A 17,992-nucleotide genomic window follows, 5' to 3' on the forward strand; every position below is an offset into this window, starting at 1 on the left:
TTGCCATCGTTACATTTGGGCACCAGTTACAAACTGGGAGGTGATTGCTGTGCAGGTCCAAATGTTTGTGCTCAGGTGGAGTTCAGTACAGCTCCTAAACATCTGGGTACTTGTCCATGCTTGTGCAGCCTTGTTCAGGATGAGGCCCATGGGCATGGGCGGCTTCCCATGGGGTCATGGCCCTGTGTGGGGACAAAGGAGAGGGACAAAGTGGATGTGGCACAGGCTGGCACCCCTTCTGAGCTCTCACCCTGCCCTACAAAGGGCCTTTGAAGAAAGAGCTGAGGTGGAATGTGTACTGCTCTCTGCACCCCTGCCCTGTGGATACACTCAGAGATGTCCTGTGTTTTGTTTTTGAACAGGAAAAGCCAACAACAATGTACAGTGGGATGAGGACTCCGTAGAATACATGCCAGCCAACCCAGTCAGGATCGCATTTGTCTTGGTTGTTCATGGCAGAGCTTCCCGGCAGCTCCAGCGCATGTTTAAGGCTATTTACCATAAAGACCATTTTTATTACATTCATGTTGACAAGGTAATATATCACTGGTTATAAATTGCCTGTCTCACCATCTGTCAGTCTACCCATCCTTGTCATCCTCTTCATCTTCCCTTTACCTCTGCTGCATAAAGTGCACGTCACTTTTTGTCTCTCCATCTGTTACACATTTGGAGCCTCTTTTTTTTTTCTTAAATTTTCTTTCTTGTTATCTTCTTTATGTAACAGCCTTCATTTCCCCTTCTATGTCGATGAGTACCTCCCCTTGTCTCTGTTGTACATTTAGTTAGCAGTAACTGATAAATTGATGCAGAGTGAGGTGGTGGCCTGCTTGATGGAGAGCTGACCTGAGGTGCCCTGGGCGAGTGACACGCTGTAAAAGGGAGGCAATAGCAGTCACCTCCTTTACAAAAGCCCTTTGGGATCTGTGATGACAAATGGTGAATAAAGCTAATCACACTGGTTAGTGATGACTGTAGTTGTAATAAAAAATATTAACCAGGGTTCTCTGTACATTTAGCAAAAGAAGATTGTGTGCCATAGTAAGTGAGGGCAAAGCAATGGCAGCACTCAGTAAGTCGAGATGCAGGGTAGGCCTTTAGTGGATTCAGGGAGAGACAGTTTTGGACAGAATAACTTGAATGTATCACTCTTTTCTCCTGTAAAGCGATCCAATTACCTGCACCGGCAAGTGCTGCAGTTTGCCAGCCAGTACCCAAATGTGAGAGTCACCTCCTGGAGAATGGCCACCATCTGGGGAGGAGCAAGTCTTCTGACCACCTACCTGCAGACCATGAAGGACTTAATGGAGATGAGTGACTGGCCCTGGGATTTCTTCATTAACCTCAGTGCTGCCGACTACCCAATCAGGTAGAGTGAGTACTTTAACGATGTACGTGTTTTGTTCCTAAAGGAAGTATGGAGATAAGCAATGATGTGTCTGTGCTGTGCTGCAAGAAGCAGAGGAGCAGTTTCTTTTGTTTTACAGCAGAAAACTGCTGTTGGTGAGCTGGTGTCTGACAGCCACACTTTAGCCAAGGATTCAATCACCTGCTGTACCCTGTGTGTCTTCCATTTGCCTGGGGGGCACTTCCACTGAGAGGCTGCTCCAGTTAGTCATTATTTCCAGCAAAAGGGATACCTGCAGGAGAGATTGAGGAAAGTAGCCAGAAGTGCTGGAGCTCAGCAAATGAAACCCAGGCATGGAGAGATTCCTCCCTCCCAGGGCTCTGATTAACAGTGTGATTTGATATCTCAGCAAGTGTTGAAGGTATGAATAGATTCAGGTACTCCTCTCCCTTTTTTTAGTACTTTTTCTGTGGAGGATAATGGTTGTAGAAGTGACAAATAAGTTGCTAGGAGTCAGTTATATCTTCAGCACCAACCACTGTCTGAATATCTTTATTCAGATGGCATCAGGCTAAGAATTTCACACACCATCTCATGATAAGGCTTGTGATTTTAAGTGAAATTATATTCCTTCTGGATTTACATCACCCAGGCCTCAGAGCTGCATTCAGTAAGTTTGTTACATTGTGCAAAAGTTGTCTATAAAAAAAACCCCACCCAAACAAACAAAAAAAACCCCACCACTACAACAACAACAAAGACGCACAAAAATCCCCAAGTGTCCTGAAACTGGTTTTAGGTTTAGGTTGTAAGAACTATTAAGAAGAAGGAAACACAAAAGTCTCCTTGTGGCTTCTGTTTCCCTCTATGCTGAAATGAGTTAATGAAAGGGGAAGTGACTTTCTTGAGCGATTTCCTGATGAGTGATGATACAACATGTTTTTAATACTTTTGGAAGAGAAATCTGCCTCCACTGGTCAGGCTTCCCCAGGATCTCTCTCAAAGCTTGAATCCCTTCCTGAAGATGCTCCTTGGATGGAAATTGCCACTGAAGTGAACAATGACAAAACCCCTGAGCCTATGCCTTAGGAAGGATTTTGTGAGGACTGACAAAAACACAAAAGGCTCTGTTGCTGGTGCCCATTTCCAAGCACTCTCAGTGAAATGCAGCACATTTTGGGGACAAAGATTTGAGCACAAGGGTTACCAAGACTGCCTTGATATTAGAAGATGGGGATTTGAATTAAGAAATCACAGTATTTAAACACTTTTGATGTGCAACAGGAAGAGAACTAACAATTTTGACATATCAAACTTGCTTATAAGAGTGAGTATGTAGTTTTCTGTATATCTCTTTGGAAAAGCTGGCTTGTTATTCCCTATTATTCACTTTCCTGGTGAGGAACACTGTATTGATGCTAAAAAGTGGAGTGATGCAAGACCATAAAGGAAGAAGTCGGTGATGGCACTGTGAATCAAACAGGATAAATTGCAGGAGAGTGATTGCTGAAGGTGTGGTATGGTTGTACACTGGTGCCAGAGGGTGTGTCCAGTTACCCAGAGGTGTTGTGTCCACCCTAACCACCGTGTAATGCTGAGGCCATGACCTGGGGCAGGCTGAACTGTTCCCAGTTCCCTGTGGAACGAGTCAAACAACAGGGCCACATGGGGTCAGTGGCTCCAGACGTGGCCAGCAGCAGGGCAGGCTGCAGCTGCTGCAGTGTTGATGGAGCCTTTGCAATAATGCCATGCTGTCTTGCAGTCATTCCAGCTCTGCTGGAGAAATTCCAGGCACTTGTTTCTTCAGAGGGGGAGTTCTTGAAGGTGTTCTTCCCCTTGCAGTGGCTCTCAGACTCCGTGCTGGTCTCTCAGTGGCTGCAGTGCCCGGGCAGGGTTGGAAGTGCTCATTTCCCTTCCTGCCACAGCACTGCTACCAGCACTGAAGGGAATGTGCTTCCCCTTCACACCATGATGCACTTCAACAAAAAATAACACACTTTTTTCAGTGCTCCAGCTTCAGTGACAGTGACTTACAAGTAACGTTAAGTATTTCTTTAAATATGGAATATCACAGCTATAAACTGTGGAAAAACTTATCACATAACATATATATATATATATATATATATATGAGTCCATTTCATTTTCATTGTGGAGGTGCTATAAATTATTATTATTTATAATCTTTAGGGGAAAGCATTACCTCCCTGCATAATCCAGAGAGAGCTAACTGTTTTTCCAGGAAATAATAAATAGGGTGTTTGAGGGATTCTTTTTTTTCTTTCAGACCCCATGCCATGATTTGTCAGATAATGGGCTAGGGGCACTTTACACTTCTCTCTGGTTAGTCATATTGCAGTGGGTTTTGCTAGGTTTCCCTGCATAGGAACATATGAATTTTGTGGATTAATAGTTTTTATCCAGAGCTGCTTCATATTAAGCTTTCACTTCCCATCTGCCATTCCATCTGTAATACTGAAACCTTTACTACTTCTCTTCTGATAATAAAAGCTAATCCAGCCTTCTAAGTCAAAAAAACCATACTCAATATGTGGGGTTAATACAATATTATGGAGCCTAAATCTGTCCAGGGAGTAGTCTGGTATGTTCACAGACTACAGTAGAATTGCCAGGAGCCTTTCATCCTTCAGAAGAGATGTCCAGAAGCAGATGTTAAGCATCATAAAATATAAAGGCAGGGGAGAAAAATATTAGAACTATTCATTTTGTGAGGGAAACAATTAAAAATGTGTAAAATAAAACATATGCAAGCCAGAAAAATACAGATACCCTTATTATGCCTCCTTATGCCTGAATGTTTTGTTTGTGGAGTCTGTAGGTCCAGCACTAGCACAGAGGAGATCCTAATCCATGTGCTTCTCCTTCTTACTGCAGTACAATCCACTGGCAAACACTCTGGACATGAAGGTGCCTCCAACAAAAGTGTTTCCCTTTAATCATGAAGCAATATATTATTTACTGGCTTAAGTGAAAAGATGTGGTGTGTTACCCAACTTTGACTTCATTCAGCTCTGTTAAACATTCTCAGCAGGAAAAGGAGGGATGAAATGGCTAAAGACAAACCTCCACAAGCAGCTCAGAGGTGGGAAGTTGTGTGACTGTCCTTCCTTTGGCTTGGGCTTGTGAATAAAAGAGGACCACATGCCTGCAAGGTTCTCAAGAAATTATCTCTCACAGTCATTGCATTCATAAAGAAATGAAACAAAACAGCACCTTCCTTTTCCTTAACTTTTTTAATTTTAGTGGTATTTTTTCACAATTTAAAGTCTTTTCTTTTGAGAGCCTCTTTCAAAACCTTGTGGGAAAGCTATTGATGTCTTGAGCCTCTTATTTTACATGGTTATCTATTTGCATTATTTATTGGCTCTGACAAACAGCATAAAGTAGTCAACCTTATGTTCAGGGACTGAAATTTCACTCCCAACAAGGTGAACTATGGTAGAGCATCTCTTCATGCTGAATGTTTAATGTGCATTGCAGAAGTCCTTGGATAATGTGGCAGGTGAAGTGTTGCACCACTTAAATTAAAGAAGTTTAATGAGATCATTTAACAGTGAATGTCATGTCAGTGCTTACCTGGCCACAAAGCTTGTATAAAGAATAAACATAATGAAACATTTGAACTATTTATAATTTACAGTAAATCACTGAGCCTCAATCACCAAAGGGATCACCAAATCTAATTGCCAGCTAATGCTTGGTCTTTAATAAAGGTCAAGCAAAATTATTAGCAGAAGCTTGGGGAGTGCTTTAGAATAGTAAGAAAATAAAGTGTCTTATTGATGGAGCCAGGAATGCAGATACAGCTACGTTTTCCATTATGGACAATCAGGTATAATAAAGAAACTTAAATGAAACCCAGTGAAACTGCTTGTGTTTTCCTGCTTGATATTATTTTAGGATGAAGTTCTGTAACCCTGCTCTGCATAAAAGCCTGTGTTGTGAAGACTCAGTTAAATGAGAGAGATTCAGTTGAAGTTTTGGTCTGGCACTTGAATGGAAGGTTTATCATGATACAAACAGCAGCTGAGGGACTAAATGGGTGATCTGACTGGGCCTGGGCCTTTAAACAATATGGTACCAATATGGAGATTATCTTATCAACCAGAATAACACTCAGAAATTAAGAAAATTGAGGTAGCAAATAACTATTGACTGACCTGTGCTTGCTTCATTGTGTTGCCCTCTGTTGGTCAAGGTAACATTGGCTGATAAAAAACTGAAGTAATGACTTTTAAGTGAGGTCCCTGGGCAAGACAGTATTTGCCAAGGGTGAAAAGATCAGGGTGCAGGGAAGAGGAGTTCAGGTTTTCATTCTTGTAGTAGCTGAAAATAATTACAGTCAACAGATTTCAGAAAGAGCTTCAACCTTTTGGAAAAGTGCTTCAGCACTTTTTCAAGTTATTTTCAGGTGCTAGAACTACCTGGGAGATCATTTCCTTGTTTCTGACACTATCTCAGTTTCATCCCCTGCAAAGCATGGGTGACTACCATTCTTCAGAAACTACATCAAGGATGATTTCTGTTCTGTCAAATTCACCATGACCTGCCTTGATTTCACCTGTGACCAAATGATAGAATCTTTGGAGCAGGTGACAGGGAGAAAAAAAAGATAATACAGTTTGCATGGAGTGGGTACACCAGCTACTGGGAGCTACTCAGCTGCTCTTCAAAACATCTCAGCTTTTGCAATGTGCAGGCTGGAAACACAATATTGGAAATACCAGAAAATCTCCTCTTAGAACTGAAACAAAGCACTTTAACACACAGCACTCTAGCTTTGGGAAAAATGTCTGAGACCCAGTTGTGCCCCCTTGATGGCTGTGAACTTAGAAATCCCAAAGCTAGCAGAGCTGATGAGAGTTGTGTGATGGCAAATAAGGCAAAGCCATGGGCTCAAAAGGCAGTTCCACTTTGTCTCACTTCTCATCAATTTGGCTTGACTTAATTTAACAATTCTATGTCTCACTGAGATTCAGACTTCAGAGCTGTCCTCTAGAGATATATCCTTCCTGGAGCTACATAAATTGATGCTGGACATGAAAGGCTGGATAAAGGAAAGCCTGACTTTCCAGAGCTGAATTTGACCTTACACCCCATATGAAGTGTTGCACTGCTGATCTGAAAAGCAGGCCTTGCCACTAGAATAATGTACCAGGCACTAGGATGTGTTAATGTGCCCTTTGGAATGTTATCCTGGGCTGCAGCACTGCTCAATCAGCTCCCTACATCCAGAGGGGAGTGCAGCACAGGTAGCTTTGGCACTACAACATCTGTTAAGATGCCAGCACCTAAGGTTTTTATCTCAGGATTGTCACCGACATTGTATGTGGTTTTGTTTGCTCAGAATATCTTTATCTGGCAAGCCAGGTGTCAATCCACTCTTAATGCTTCACAGGGAATCTTTTTTCCTGTCCAAAAGGAACTTTATCAGTGTTTTTCTTGAATCTGCATTCTCTGAGAATTTCAGATTTGCTTCTTTCTTTAATCCCTCAAATAACCTTTTCTCCTCTTCTTTCCTCACTTTGCCAGCACATTTGCTTGAGATTTGTATATATTTTGAAAGTTATATTTTTCATTTACTATTCCACTTCTCTGTTTTACTCTTAAGCTATCAATGGTTGGCAAAGCAGTGGTTTTGTGCGTGGTCACAAATGGGTGGGGTTAAATGTGGAAATTATTGTGGCTTAAAACTTTTATTTACCTCTGATGTTAACATAATGTTTTCTTCAAGCTGGCAAATGTTAGTGATGGGAGGCCCACCCTTTCTCTGTGCAGCCACAGCAGCTGAGGTTATTCCTTCTGCCCTCCCCTCCTGGATTTTAGGATATAAAGCAGCTTTTGCTTTGGGGAACCGATATCTGCAGCTGGTAGTAACTCCTCTGGATATTCAGTAGCTCTGAGATGTGCTCCATAGCCTCAGACTGGCAACTGAAATAAATGCACCCCAAACTGGAATTGGCTATCCAGGTATCTTTACTGTGCATGCAGAGTAAAGATGCATCAATAAGGCACAGTTTTAGAATAGGATTTTTACTCAAAGTGCTCTTGTACTTGGCAGCATCTTACCCTGTTGATTCCAGTGCTGAACATGGAGCCCTTTATCTCTTCCCATGAGAGCTGAATCATCTGAGCCAGTGTCTGGGCCCCTGGGGGGTTTTCCTGGCAGATGAGAGCCCCAGATGCCACACTTGCAGTTTGATGGGCACTGCAGCCTCTGAGCTCATGTTGGGCTGCCTGGCCCCTTCTCCTCTGGCCTGGCTCTGCTCACAGGGAGGTTCTCAAGCAAAGAGCCAAAGGGTTTTCATCTGTTTGCCATTTGCTTTCTGGATGTACTTATTTTTGACTTATGACTGAGAAAGAAGTCTGCCTCCTAAAAAAGAGTTAAATATGAGTCTGCCCTGGATCCATCCACCATTCACCCTGATCTATAAACAATAACACCACAAATGTGATAGTGTGCACCATCATTTCTTAGGCTACAGTTCCATCTTTTGTCATCAGGATGCTACAGTAATGCCTGGAAGAGTGTTTTTGTGAGGGCAACTGGTGTGTTGGGGCAGAAAAAGGCAATGAGCAGCATGAGGGATCTGGTCAGCTCTGTATTTCTCCTTCACAGCTCCAGGGATATTTACAAAACCTGTTTTTCACTTACAACTTGTCTTTGTGGACAAATGGTGTGGGGTGACCGAGCCAAGAAAAGAGCCCTTTGTGCAGAATGGCTTTTGGACTTTGAAGCTGTGGTCAGGAAAGTTCCCCACTACCTGCCCCATACTGGCAAGCCCTTCCCATGGTATTTAGCTGCTCACTGCACTCCTGGGCAAGAAGCTCCAGTGGAGTTTGAGCTGTAGTGGGATGTGGATCCTCAGGGAAATCCCAGCTGTGACTTTGTCTCTTGTATACTCATCCACAGCTTTGCTCCCAGTGACATTTACTTTGCATTAAGTCTGAGCTGGGTAACAGAAGCTACAGAGAAGCAGGTCCTTGTGGTGTTTACCTGGGGTTTGTGAGCAGCAACTTCAGTGTCTCTTCAACTCAGTTGAATTTTGTTGGGTTTTTTTTAGAAAGTTCAGTGAAATAATTATCAAGTTCCAAAAGCTAAAAGTACTTGAAAGAGGGAAACATTCCTATTACAGCATTGCATTTTGAATGTGCTCTCCCTTCGTGGTCCCACTGAATTCTCTCAGGAAATTAAAAATCTGCTGAAATTGCCATTAAGACACTCTTTTGTTTAGATTTCAGGATGCCACTTACGATAAAACAGCTGCAAAATAATATCTGGTGGCAGTTCAAAGTGAAGATAACACAATATGTGCTGTTATACCTTTCCCAAGTCACTCTTAAATAGTTGTGAACCAAAAGACCATTAAAGGGTGAGCCAAAATGTTGTTCTGATTCAGTCTTTCAGTGGTGATGTAGAAATAGGAAGGAGAGGGAGGTGAATAAATTATTTCCCTTGGAAATAGGGCTAAAAGCATAAGAGTTGAATGGTATTTGTGGTATTTGATGTTGAAGATTTTTCAGCTCACATCTCTGTAGAGCAAATGCAGGATCTGTGAGCCTGTGCAGTGCTGCAGAGCTTGGGTGGCTCACAGGAGAGTAGGGCACCTCTGTTGTGGTGTTCATCTTCAGGGTTGTGCTGCAGAATGTATCTTTTTCTGAAGCTTCTTTTTATTTTTCTTTATAGTCTTGATTAGTGCTCGCTGGTCAAAACTTTCTATCTACAGATACTGTGGAAGCTTCAGCCTGGCAGTACAGAAATCCCAGAGCTACATTTTGCTGTGCAATCCCAGGTGGAATTAGGGACTAGCTGGCTTTTACAGTTGCACCTTATTACAGTGGAATACTTCTTTTCTGCTCAACCTGCACAGAGCATTTGTGTGATACCTCTGAATCTGTGTATAAATAGCAGAGCTGGGTGCCTCTGACTGTTTGTGATGGCCCATCTGTAGCTCCAGGCTGATGGGAGGGGATGAGGTCCTCAGTGGTTCATTGTGGCACATTCCACGCTGCAGCATGCAGTTTAATTATATCCATCATTCAGCATTACTTGATGAACCAGCTGTAGGCACAAGCATCCCTAAGCTTTCATCAGGATAATTTCACTCCTTGCCACATTAGGAGCTGGTTTGGGGCCAAGTGTTTTCCAAATGCAGAGTTGATCTTGGTTCAAAAGTTTGCTGCCCCGAAGTCACTTCTAGCAGGTAATCTTGCAACAATGCTTTCTTGGGACAGCTGAAGACTAAAAGGTCTATAAATCCAAATTGTTTATTTGTGTCACCTTATGGCTTTAACTGGGACAGCCTCATGTTTTGGCAGTGTTTCAGATCATTGTATTCATATGATGGGATGCACTGTGCAGTCAGCTGCGAGGTAGCTTCCAGATGATTTCCATGGCAAGGGCTTGCAGGGAGCATGGCTGTGCTTGCTCTGTGAGGGTCAGTGTCATTGCTAAACCTTTGTACAGCTGGTCTGGAGGCACTGAAGATGTTCCCATGGGGCTCAGGGCATGTTGCAGGTGGCAGCTGCAGAACTACAGCTGAAGAATAAAACACCCTGATCTTTCTTCTCTGTGGGAAACTGGTACATGTGGTGTGTCACAAGATACCAGTGCTGGGTATCATCACAAAGTGCCTGGAGATCATTTGTGAACCATTGCAGCCCAGGAGGAGAGAGGCAGCCAGGAAATGGCTCCATGTCACAGCCTGTCCACTTGGCAGTGCCAGGAGATCACTGGTGCCAGACTGCCTCACTTCAGTTTACGTGCCTTTCTGGAGTCTTTTCTTGAGTTCAAGTGAACCCCTGGTTCTCTTCTGATGGAATAAGACCACATTGGTTGCAGCTCATTGAGCACAGCAGTGAGCAGGGACATCAGCCTCCCACCCTGCCAGTTGTTTTCTCAGCAGTCCCAGTTACATCACTTAGTGGATCTGTAGCTGATGCAAACATCCTCTCTGCCACGTTTGTACCTCATATCCCAGCTCTGCATTCTTCACTGACTTACTCCAAAACAGCCCCAACCAAGACTAGGGCAAGTCATCAGCTGGCACAAATTCTCAAAATAAGATCACCGCTCAACCCAAATAAAGGTAACAAAATGTGACCTTTTGTTGTTAAAACCAATTAAGTTTCCTTCCATCAACTCTCAGTTCATTATCCCTTTCACCCCCCAGGCCCTGTTCTTCCATCTTTTCAGGCTGGGTGCAGAATTAATGTTAAATCCCATTAGCCTGACCCCGTTTTCCCTGTTTTGCCTTCTGGTCCTTTGAATTGATGCACTCCGACAGGTTGATTCAGCAGCTCGGGGATCAAAGGGAGTGGCAGGCCCAGGAGGAGCTTCAGGAAGGGCCTGGTTTGAAATAATTCACTTTATTTTTAGAGTAGTTTGTGAAAGTGCCTCAGCAGTGGGGTCTCACCGGGCAGGTGAAGAGCCCTGGGCTGCATCCCTGGCACAGAGAGCACCACAGGGACCTTGTGCTGCTGGAGTGCCACCACTCTTCCCTTGGCATAAATCCAGTTAGGACATTGATGCTGCTCACTGGATGAGTGTGTATTTTCTGGTGTTTTTCTTAGAAAGATGAGATGGGGAAACAAAGTCTCTTTACCCAGGTGCATCTTTCCCACTGCATCAGAAGAGCTGCCTGCTCTCAGGGCAATGTCACACAAAGCTGGCCGGTTTTTGTCCAGGATTACACAAATTAAACAGGGCAGATGCAGAAGTGCTGAGCTTTTTAAGGTATAAACTTTACAAGGTATTGTATTTACAAGGTACTGTGCCCTTTTAGAAGGGGCTTTCCTGCTCCCTTTCCCAGCAAGAGGAGGGTGCTCTCAGCTCCCTGCTGGTTCCAGGTTTGGGGTGAGCGTGTTGTGTTCCATTAGTGGCTGTGGCAGCAGGGACACAGTGTGTCTGAGCTCTGGGGAGATGCTGAACGGGACCATTTGGAGTGTGGCTGGAATTCCTTCCCCTGCTGGGAACCAGGGGGTGCCTGCAGAGAGGGGCTGTGGCAGAGTGCCTTCAGCAGGGACAGAGCAGGGAGGCTCTTTGCAGAGTCCTGCATGAACTGTCCCTGGTGTCTGCAGGCGTGTGCTGGCTCTGAGAGTGCCCTGGGCAGGCTGGAATGGAACACCTCTGGTTTCCTGGTGTGACAGATGGGTCAGGCTGGGGTGTTGGGTCACTGTCAGCACAGGCAGAGGGAGCAAGTTATGTATCAGAAACTGAGAAATCACCAAAATTTAACATTAAAGCTGGGGAAGTGGCACCCTAAGAACTGCATCCAGAAAAGCAAAGACTTCTCATGAGTCTTAAGCTGCAAGGCTGTTGCAGCTGGTGGAGGAACACACAGCTCACAATGAGGGACCTTAAATCCGAGTTGGATCTGCTGAATAGATCCATCCCTGGCATGGAACTGGCCTGGGGGACACCTGGGGACACCAGAGGGTCTCTGCTGTGGCAGGACAGCAGGACTGCACCCCCAGACTGACAGACCCCACCAGGCAGAGCTCTGCTATGAGAAGCAGGATGAGGGAGGTTTCTTTCTTCCCACTTTCTTGGAAGAAACTGAACATTTTTAATTATAATTTCCCAACAACTATCAAACTATTTTTCAACAATTAGCAAATCGTTTTTCGTATTGACTTGTACAAATAAAATTTTAAAGGCAAATACATGTACAAATAAAATTTCAGATGCACATGGGAATGTGTGAATTGGATGAAGTGAATGGTTGCTTTAAATCTGTGCTCACATTTAATTTTAATTTCTCTTTTTGCACAAAATTCTTGATAATTTAATTTTAGAGACAGTGAAAAAAACTGCTGAATATAAGCCATGCAATGTAAAATATACATGGTATAAACAAACAAAAAGCTCCTATTCAGCCCAATATCTAGATTTTTTTCTTTTTATACAAACTCTCACTAATTTGAGTAATGAACTTGATAATTTCTGAAGCTCACTCCACTTGCTTATTTAATCAGTGATTATTGTTTTCATCAAAATGGGATGTATCGTGTAGGCAGATGAGGTTCTACATGAATATGTAGCAGCAGACAAACACTGGAAGAACACAAAGCAGTGAGCATCATTCTGTACTAAATAAAATCCCAGGGCTTTTATAAAGCTAAAATTATATCATGTTTAGTTTTAATAATTAAATATCCTTGGGTATTAGCAGCTGGTTAGTCAAGTATTTCAGTACTCTCTTTTTTCAGATACTTTTCAGCAGATATTAAGCAGACTCAGATGTTTTTGTGAGATAGGATAATCCTGTCTGTCTTAACTCTTTGTAGTGCTGCATCCTTACAAGTGATATTCTGGCATTCCCAGGACCATGACCTAGCCAGAGTTTGTGGCACTTAAATGTGGGAGTTCTCTGCACTGATCCCTGCATTGAGGCACTGATTAGAAATGGAATGGTTTGTTATTACAGTAACAGCTAAAGGCAGCTTTGTGAAAAGCAAATTATCTTGGCAAATACTTTTCAGCAGCTTTAGAAGTCATGTAGTAATGCTCTGACACAATGGATGGGCCTTATGGAAAGAAATGGTTGCTTGGGAATTTTTCCTTTGGGGAATTACCTACTGTGAGACAAGGCAAGGAAGGACAGAGCACCCCTCAGAGTGAGAGGAGGACGATGCTGATTTTCATCTATTAACACATGGAGCAACACATCTGGACACTCTCTATACTGGGAAACACCACAAAACCTTTTGTTATGATTTCCCATAAACTATTCCAGGAGCACAGAGCTGGGTTTATGCTCTGGCTTACACAAGCATAAACTGAGTGCACTGCACTGATTCTGGAGCGTTACAGATATGAAAACAGAATAAAGTCCTTTGCATAGTGCTTTATCAGTAGGAAAGGGGATAGAAAAAAGTACTTTTTTCATTGATTAAAGGACTTGCAAGGGGGAACTTGTCTCACAATTGAAGGTACTAAATATATTTTAAGGAACAAAATGTGGATAATTTGTGTACTGCTTTCTTCAAAGATGCATTTTGGGCGGAAAGTGCATTTACCAATGTTTCTGTCACTCCATAGTTTTTTTTCTAGTGAAAGAAAGCCCTTATTGTCATGAAAGTTTTAAAACAGAAATATGCTGAAAGAGAGATTGTTTTTTTTTCCTTACAGGATTAAAACTAAGTAAATAACCTCATTAAATTTAGATGTTCTGGGCATGAATCCTCTTTAGCCACGTGTCTCAATGTAAATAGCAGCGTGGCTTGAGGCTGTGTGGGGAACCTCCTCAGGTGCACGGCTGCTTCCTGCTCACTGTCTATCAAAATGATCATTTATGTCAACTTCCTTATTGATGGAAATCAGAAATGTGATAGACCTTTGATGGTGGGATATTAAAACAGATTTTCTGTGCCAAATTGTCAGCGGATAGCGTGTGTCCATTGGCTCCACACTCTGCATTCACTCAGCCCTTACACTCTCAACAGAAAAAAGTTAAAAACATTCACATTTGGACTTGTTGATGCCATCCACCAAACTGATGCATTTTTACCACAAAAATCACAATTCTTTCCATTTATCCTGAGCACAGCTACCTTGGAAATTTGCTGACTGAAGTGTCAATGGCAGCTATTAGTGGAAGGTGAGCTAAAGTGACTAAGGGGAACATTGGCCTCATTGTGCTTTGTGTGAACCCAGTTGCCTGCATGTGACAAATTTCCCAGAAGTTCTTCCCAGTGTGGGCAGGCTCACCTTTCTCTGCCTGCCCTGCTGCTTCTCCTCCATTGTATCATTAATGTGGGAAGAGTAATTCAGCTTGAACCAGAGCAGTGACTGTTGTTGGCTTGTCTCCTGCACGGGGAGGAAATATGGACAGGGACAATCCCTGATGGTGCTGCTCAGGGGAGAGCTGAGCTGGTGCTGCCAGGGATCCTGGCCTGTGCCTCTCCCCAGCCCCTGCATGGAGCAGAGTGAGACATCTTCCACTCCAGTGGGGGTGTTGCATCCTGTCTGCAGAAGAGACCCCAAACACACCTGTGGCTCATCCTTTACCTGCCTGTGAACCCCAGCAGGGGTGATAGTGTCTAAACATTGATCCTACCAGGGAACAACAATTAAAACAGAAGATTGTATGCTAGGCCATTTTATTTTCAATTTGTAGATTTGTCTTGGTGGGATCAAAAGCCAAAAACAGTCTGGAAACAAACGATGAATGAGCCAGAGATAAACAGGCTGACATGAGTGCACAAACTGCCTGTACTCCAGGCAGATGTGGCAGCTCTCTCTTTTAAACAGCTTTCAAAAGCCCCTGAACAGAAACTTCTGCTTGTGAACGTGACTGCACCAGCACCAAAAGGAATTCTGCTTACTCAAGGCACCTTAGTTTGGGACAGTGGCACTGGGGAATGTGCTTTAGTGATGGCCTTGGCACTGCTGGATTCGATGGTCTTAAAGGTCTTTTTCAAATTAAGCATTTCTCTGATTCTATGTTTGGAGCTGACATAATGCTGAGTAATCATGTGATTCTACGAATGCTACACATTTTAGATCAGAGTGTAAGTTGAAGAGTCTAAACCCCACCTTGCTGTATTTTTTCTGAACTAATCTGCAATATTTTAATTTCCAAGTATGAATAATGGGAATGCCAGCAAGGCTTGGTAAACAGTTTTTGCCAGCACTGATAAAAATGGGATTTTTTTTTTTTTTATAGATGAAGTTCAACTAAACTGACATCTCTTGTGAATGTGGTGGGAGAGGAATTTTTCTTTACTACAGGATATACCTTTAACAAGTTTTCTAGCCCTTATCTAAGTTAGACACATGTCTCTGCCTTTACTTAAAAATGTTTATTTGAAATAGGCATTTATAGGCCTTTCTAGCAAAGGCTGTCAGGCACTCATTCTGGACTAGCAAGATGAAAAAAATAAGTAATGGTGGTGATATGCTGATGATTCATAAACATAAATAGAAAAATAGATAGAAAATTGTTTAACAAATCAGAGTGAAACATTTCCTTCCTTTCTAGCAAAATACCTCTGAGCTGCATGCATCAATACCAGGTTATTTAGGGAATAAGTCATCCTGCACGTAGCCAATTTTCTTTGATTATTTTCATGTGTACCAGGTCTTACGCAGTTGCACATTTGGAAGGTGCTTCAGAAGCTTTTGTTATTCAAGTATTTTTCAGTGCATTTGTTGTTGTCAAGCATACAAATAATCTAGACTTAGCAATTGCATACAATTAGATTTATGAAAGGAAAACTACCTTAATGTATTTCATAGTTTTACTCTAAAATATAGTCACATCAAACCTACAGTGGCTTTAAAATCAGAGAAAAGGAGCTGCACATGATGTGGTATTATGGGGTAGTGTTTTTCTTATTTACTTTTTACTGCAGCAGCAGTATTTGTGTATTTGCTGGTGTTGAAGTTGTGCCATAAAATAATTGGAAACTGAGTAATTTACTTTTTTCCCAGTGAATATTTAAACAAAGTCAAAAGCAACATTACAAAGTTTTAATGAGTGCATGCAGTAAGAATTTTATTATCATAAAGCTGTAGGGTTTATCAGCTGATATAGGGCTGGAGTTTTTCATTAGCCAAGGGCCTTTCAGGGTTTCATGGGATATAGCTGGAAAACATTCCAAACAAATGAATATTCTATTTTAAAAGAATAATGAGACATTGAGGGTTTTATAGACTCCAAAGTTTGCTAAACCAATATCTCTAATTAGATGGAGAAACTCTCTATAGAGGCTTTGCATCAACGGCAATACACACAGCAAATGTTTTAAGCATTTACATATCAAACACTGCTGGCAGCATTTTGGCAGCAGTCCAGAGCTGTAGATAGTTTTAATCACATTTGTTCATTAATCCTTGGTGGAATTCTCTTATATGGTCTCTTTAGGATTTTCATTTAAGCATGTGCTGCTGCTTCTCAGCAGTGGGCTTATTTATTTATTTTATAAATGCCATCTGAAGCCTTGAATTTATAGAAAATAGGTGGAGTGGCTCAGGAAGCAGACGATGGAGTATATTCTATTTTCTTTCAGCAGATCTCTTTTTGCCCAGGCATTTATGTACTCTCACTAGGAAGAGGTTTATTCAGCAGTGTGACATCTAAAAAAGACTTCCATTCTTTTTTGACTATGTGAGTTCTTTTCTTTTCCATAGGAAACAGACAATGGCTGAATGGGAAGCAGTAATTGAAAGCACAGCCAAGATGACTGCATTGCTAATAGAATGTCTTGAGCATCATAGAGCACTGGCAAGGCTGCAAGGAGAGTAACTGCAGCCCTTGTGATGAGTGATCAGTGCCTGCAGCATCCAAATTCAGCAGGCTGACACTTTGAAACACACAGGTGTGAATTCCCAGCGCTGGTGCTGGAGCACAGCTCTGATCTCCCAGGTACTCCAGCGAGCTGAGCTGCTAAGGCAATAGTTTTCTTCCATTATCTTGTTCCTCCATTAAACCTGACTTGAAAGACAAAACAAGCCATTTAAGACAACACTGTTGTAAAAGCAGAGGTATTACCTGTCACCCGGAGCCTTCCTCGTGCAGTTGGCCTCTGAAATCGTATCTGCTGTTCTCATTTTTATGGTTTGTTTTATGAATGGCTGTTGTTACAGGAATCAGCTTTGCTGGGAAAGGCCTGCCATGCTAATCTTTGTTCTGTGATGGATAACAAAGGCTAAATGTATCCTTCCCCTTTCTTTGCATTTTTAGATGGCAAACTTTTTGGGATGTTTTTTCTTTCTTCAGCCTGGGTCAGGCTCTGCTGAGTCTCCCCTTGCACTGAGTTGCCTTTGAAGAGGCAGGAGGACTTGGGAGCACCAGGAGGAGGGTCAGGCTGCCCATCTGGGCTCTGAAAGCTGAACCCTGCAAACTTTTTCCTGTATTCTCATGTTGCATTTGCATGGTTGATCATCTTGCTGTAACTGTTCCAGGAGGAGGTTTTGGAGGTTTTTGGGTTTTTTTCTGTTGAATCTTTCGTCTGTTGCATCCTATTGCAAAGTTCCATGCCGTGCCCACACTCGTGCCAGCTGGCCTGGTGGAGGGACCAGAACAGGATCCCTTTCTGGAGTGGGAAGATGCCACGAGTGTGCCCCAGCAGAAGCTTTCAGAGGGCACTGGGTGCTGTGCAGGTGTGTGCAGCAATTGGCAAAAACCCTTCCCTGTCTCCTGGGCTGCTCTCCTTCCTCCGCAGCCCCTCAGTGCCTGCTGCAGGACTGTCAGGCAGCTGCAGAAGCTGGGGATCCAGGCTGAGCACAGGCACTCCCTGTGTAAGAGGGAGAGGGAGAGCCCCAGGCTAGGAATAACCAGGCAAGGAACTCTCCTGAAGCTCTCCTGCCTTGGGGGCTTGGTAGTGATGGCATGCCCTAATAATCTATAGTATGTATAAGAGTATCTAATGAGTATGAAATGAATAACTTACTGAAATCAGTGAGCTTAAGTATCTGTAAGAATTTGTTGCAAAGAAGGTAGCAGAATTGAGGGCATTCAGTTCTCCCACTCTCAGGCTCTTGTGTGCACATCTGTGTGTTTAACTGTGTTTAGCCATGTTAACCATTAATATCATGCTTAACTCTGAATAGGTGAGCTGGCCCCATAATTGCAGGTTTTGTCTCTGCAGTCTTTCCCTTCTCTAGTGACCTTGTAG

At 42.9% G+C, this 17,992-nt stretch overlaps 1 protein-coding gene across 2 annotated transcripts in view; it reads left to right on the forward strand.

Moving 5' to 3' along the window:
* Nucleotides 1-17,992, forward strand: part of XYLT1 (xylosyltransferase 1) — a 178,697-nt gene that overhangs the window by 115,556 nt on the left and 45,149 nt on the right. For both annotated transcript variants that reach the window (XM_058849974.1, XM_058849975.1), the window contains exons 3-4: nucleotides 363-535; nucleotides 1,167-1,369. In XM_058849974.1, the coding sequence (XP_058705957.1) occupies nucleotides 363-535; nucleotides 1,167-1,369 (376 nt within the window). The remainder of the gene's footprint in view (nucleotides 1-362; nucleotides 536-1,166; nucleotides 1,370-17,992) is intronic.

This window comes from Poecile atricapillus, chromosome 14, assembly GCF_030490865.1.
Source record: "Poecile atricapillus isolate bPoeAtr1 chromosome 14, bPoeAtr1.hap1, whole genome shotgun sequence".
NCBI lineage: Eukaryota > Metazoa > Chordata > Aves > Passeriformes > Paridae > Poecile > Poecile atricapillus.